The 4,150-nt window shown below is 34.7% G+C and overlaps 1 protein-coding gene across 1 annotated transcript; it reads left to right on the top strand.

Moving 5' to 3' along the window:
- Positions 1 to 2,423: 2,423 nt before the first annotated feature.
- Positions 2,424 to 3,331, top strand: LOC125248241 (ecto-ADP-ribosyltransferase 5-like; the record flags this gene model as incomplete). The annotated part of the gene is given in 2 exon segments (XM_048159969.1): positions 2,424 to 3,002; positions 3,004 to 3,331. Coding segments are annotated over 2 exon segments (789 nt in total), but the record flags the coding sequence as incomplete, so codon positions are not given.
- Positions 3,332 to 4,150: the final 819 nt, after the last annotated feature.

The raw sequence follows: 4,150 nt of genomic DNA, 5'->3' as shown, positions 1-4,150 counted from the left end.
ATCGTACATATTTGTTATAATCCAACAGTGTATAAAACAATAGTCGCAATGGCAGCAGCTGCGCTTGCATGGAACAAGAGAGAGCGAGTCTGTGATACTGGATGACATAATTAAATAAATGTACAAAAAATATTGATTTGACTGAGTTTTAATAGCTCACCAAATGCAAAACTTCGATTAAGAAAAAAACGTTCAACTAGCAAGCGTATAGCGCTGCTGACTTCAGTAACCTGAGTAAGGCCTAACTGTATTTCTGAAGTACATTTGTTGCAAAAAATGTTTACATCAGGCCTCGTGATATTATGAAAGGATCAGATACAATATCAGATATTCTGACTTTTTTTTAAATTCATTATACAGAAAGTGTTTTGAGCTGTTATTTTGACTCACACAAACATCATAAATCAGCATATGAACCCCAACAATGGTGACAATCAACAAAAAGCTTTTTGTGACTCCATTGATGAGGTTCATACACTGAATATTGATGTCTGAGTGTCTACTGATCCTTTCAAAATATTAAAGCAGGGCAGGATTTTATGCAGTATTATCTAGCGCTACAGTAATGGACAATTAAGAAATCTAAATAACGCATTCACAGATCACACTCTGAATGAGATCAGGCATAATGACGTGATGATTGAATCATCACCAATAAGTGACCAACATCATCTGATCAGATTTTTCTTTTTCTTAACTTTTGCTACAACAAATGTGCTTCAGAAAACACACAGAGAAAAACTAATGTTAAAAACTCAAGGGTCAAGATCCCAAATAAAGCAAATGCTTACCTCCATAATGGTGACTTCAAACTTATTATTTTCAACTAAAAATAATACCACAATCAACTAAATAACTAAACCTCAGATAATTCTTAATAAGAAGCTTAGAATGAAATAAAGTCATACTGGATTGTAATAAGTGAGTATGCTGAGATCTAGAGAGATCTGTTAGTGTTTCTGTTATCTGAGTTTTGTGAGGTTATCTTTGTGCTGAAGAGTAGAGCCTGTCGAACCACTGATGTTGTGCTGCTTGTTCTTTTATTTAAAGGCAGTAACTGTGTAGCTGTTGATGCAGTGATACAGTCGTGACATTCGCTCATGCATGTGTGCTGTTAATTACAAAAGATTTACATTTTATAAAAAACGCTTCACAACAATAATCCAAGAGATATCTGTAAATTATGGTTGTTTTTTGAGACATTTTATGGAAAATTAGAATATAAATGAGTATATTTTTCTTTAATTAGACAGATTTTGTTTGGTAGCTGTTTTTGCCAGTCATTAATTGTTTTTTTTATGTTTTTAAATGATCTTTAATGCCATGAATTTCACCCTTTTTAACAATTTTTTTACAGTGCACATTGTCTCAAAAAAGATGCTGCAACGAAAATGAACAGAATAAGAACCAAATCCTTTGTACACCAGAGAATGTCTTAAAAAAACAGAAAAGTACTGTCAGATTAAAAAGATAATGTGTAAAAAAAACACTGTAATTTCACTGCAAATTGCCTCAAACCATTTGTTCAAAAACTAATATTTATATTGTGTTAGTAATGTGAGTACATTTTTAATGTGAAATTATTTGAGTTCACTAAACAAAGAAAATTTTGATACAATTTACAAAGTTGCCAATGTCTAGTGTTTTATAATCTGATCAAATGTTTAAAGTTGTGTAGTGTATCCCAGCCTTTAAAGCTCTAGAGACCAACTAGATTTTTTTCTTTTTCATTAACATTACAGCTGAATAAAATGTTCATACATCTTTTAGGACTTGACTCTCAAGTATCATCTCAGCTATTGTTGTACATGATTTGAACACGAGGACCTAAAGTTTCAGGATTATGATGAAGGCAAATAACATCCACATCATGAGAAAAGAGCCTATGGAACATACACTTTTTTTAAGAATATGCATAAATGCAGTTTCATATCCTGATGCAAACATTCTAAGGAAACCTAAATACAGTATATCTGACTGCATTATTATTGTGACATAAAAAAGCACACTTCCTCATCTATTGCTGTTGTCATCTGGCTGATGCCGTTTCTGATCTTCTCCTCTCATCGTTGATCCTGAGCTCCTGAAGAACCTCACAAAAGGACCACAAAAATCACAGGTTATTAGGAGGTAAAGTAAATTAACATAAGAGGTACACATCAGTGAACAGTACAGTACAGTCATTTTCCCCTTTCTTTATTTTGTTGTTTTGTTAGGACTGTTATGCCTGTTATGTCTCAGATTTCTTGTTGTCTTTCAGCATCTGTTCTTCATCTACTGGATCATCTGAGGGATTTGACTGAATCAAGATGTTGCTGATCACTGAAGCTCTTCTTCTCATTTCAGTTGCCTAGGACAGGTGAGATTGTGATCTAGTATGAATTACAGACATGAACACTGATCATTGATCATTATGATTCCTCTTGCTGCAGGATCACAGAACTGCTGCTGACGGAGAAATATTCCCGTTGGATATGGCGGAGAATTCGGTTGATGACCTTTATGTCGGCTGCAAAAAGAACATGTCAGACCGGGTCAAGACAGAATTGTTAGAAAGGGAACTCAATAACTCACCTGAATTTAAAACAGTCTGGCAGATTGGTGAAACGAATGCCACGATCCCAAATGATAACTTGACAGAGAATCATTCAGTTGCCATTTATGTATACACTAACTCACGTTTCAATCTATATCAGGTTTTCAATAATGCTGTTCGTACTGATAAACAAATTTACAAAGACAAGACATTCACATGGTATTCACTTTTCTTTTTGCTGACAGAAGCGATTCTGAAGGAAACACAAAATGGATGCAAGTTAACTTATCGTGGAACAAATGTTGAATTTAATAAGAATGTTCTGAACAAACAGGTTCGTTTTGGCCAGTTTGCTTCATCCTCTGTTGATCGTACAGAAGCAGAAGTGTTTGGAGATGTATCTTGTTTTGAAATCAGAACTTGTGAAGGTGTTGATCTGACAAAATATTCTAGTTTTCCTGAGGAGAAAAGAGGTGTTGATTCCTCCATATGAGAAGTTTAATGTCATTGATATCAAAACAAGAACAGATCATGAAGATCTCTGGTGTGAAACTGTGTACACATTGGAAAGCACTGGAGTAAGAAGTGACCTGAACTGTGCTTTCTTCACTAATCAAGTGGAGAAACATCAAACAACAGCATTTAACAATAATGTATTTTGCAGATGCATTCATTAACAGCTGCTTACATTGCATTCAAGGCATAGATTCCATCAGTCACAGCAGATTTTAAGAAGTTGCTTTGTGCAACATCAGATGAGGAGACACAGAGTCTATCTCACCGACAGAGAAATTCATTCAGGGCCCTATCCACTGAGGGGATATCGACACAACCCCACCGACAGTGAAATACACTCAGAAATTCACTCAGGGCTCTATCCACTTAGGGGACATCGACACAACCCCACCGACAGAGAAATTCACCAAAATGATCTGAAACGGCGCTGCAATTGGTTGTTGCATTCCCCAGGGATCAACGGTAGAATCCTCACTTTACTAAAGCCTTGCTGTAGAGTCTAAAATACAGTACTAATTCAAAATGTATACAATTTCATTTGATCTATTCCTATTCATTTAAATTCATGTTTATTTGTATTGCTTTTCACAAAGTATTTTTTACAGAAAATGCATATTTCTATGTTACAACCAAGAGTGTCTCGATTTCAAGGTTTTTAATGTCATGGTATGATATTGTGCAGCAGTAAATTTCTTTACTTAACTATATTAACACTTGTTGAATATGTGCTGGCCATATGCAGTCTGACTGAGAACAGAAACAGCTAAGATTATTCAATAAACTCATTTTTAACATCACATTATCTCCTGATTTTTGCTCTTCCCCTGTCTCTGTCTGTCTATTATGCTAATGGAAAATGTTAGCTGATGACTAGTTTTGGATATCAGTCACAATTTTAATTAAAAGGAGAGTTTAATGGTTTTGGGCATTAGAAAAGAAAAAATAAACTGGTTTTGGATATCAGACACATTATGTGTCCCTGATTCATTTCTTCAGTTACATAAACTTTTTATGCCTAGTGGGCTACCTGAGTAAAGTTTAATTCAAATTCACATTCATGAATCAAAACCCACAAGCTCTTCTTGATGATGATCTGAA

Source organism: Megalobrama amblycephala, linkage group LG16 (assembly GCF_018812025.1).
Source record: "Megalobrama amblycephala isolate DHTTF-2021 linkage group LG16, ASM1881202v1, whole genome shotgun sequence".
Taxonomy (NCBI): domain Eukaryota; kingdom Metazoa; phylum Chordata; class Actinopteri; order Cypriniformes; family Xenocyprididae; genus Megalobrama; species Megalobrama amblycephala.
Note: the sequence above shows the minus strand (reverse complement) of the source record. Positions and strands in the feature narration are given on the sequence as shown.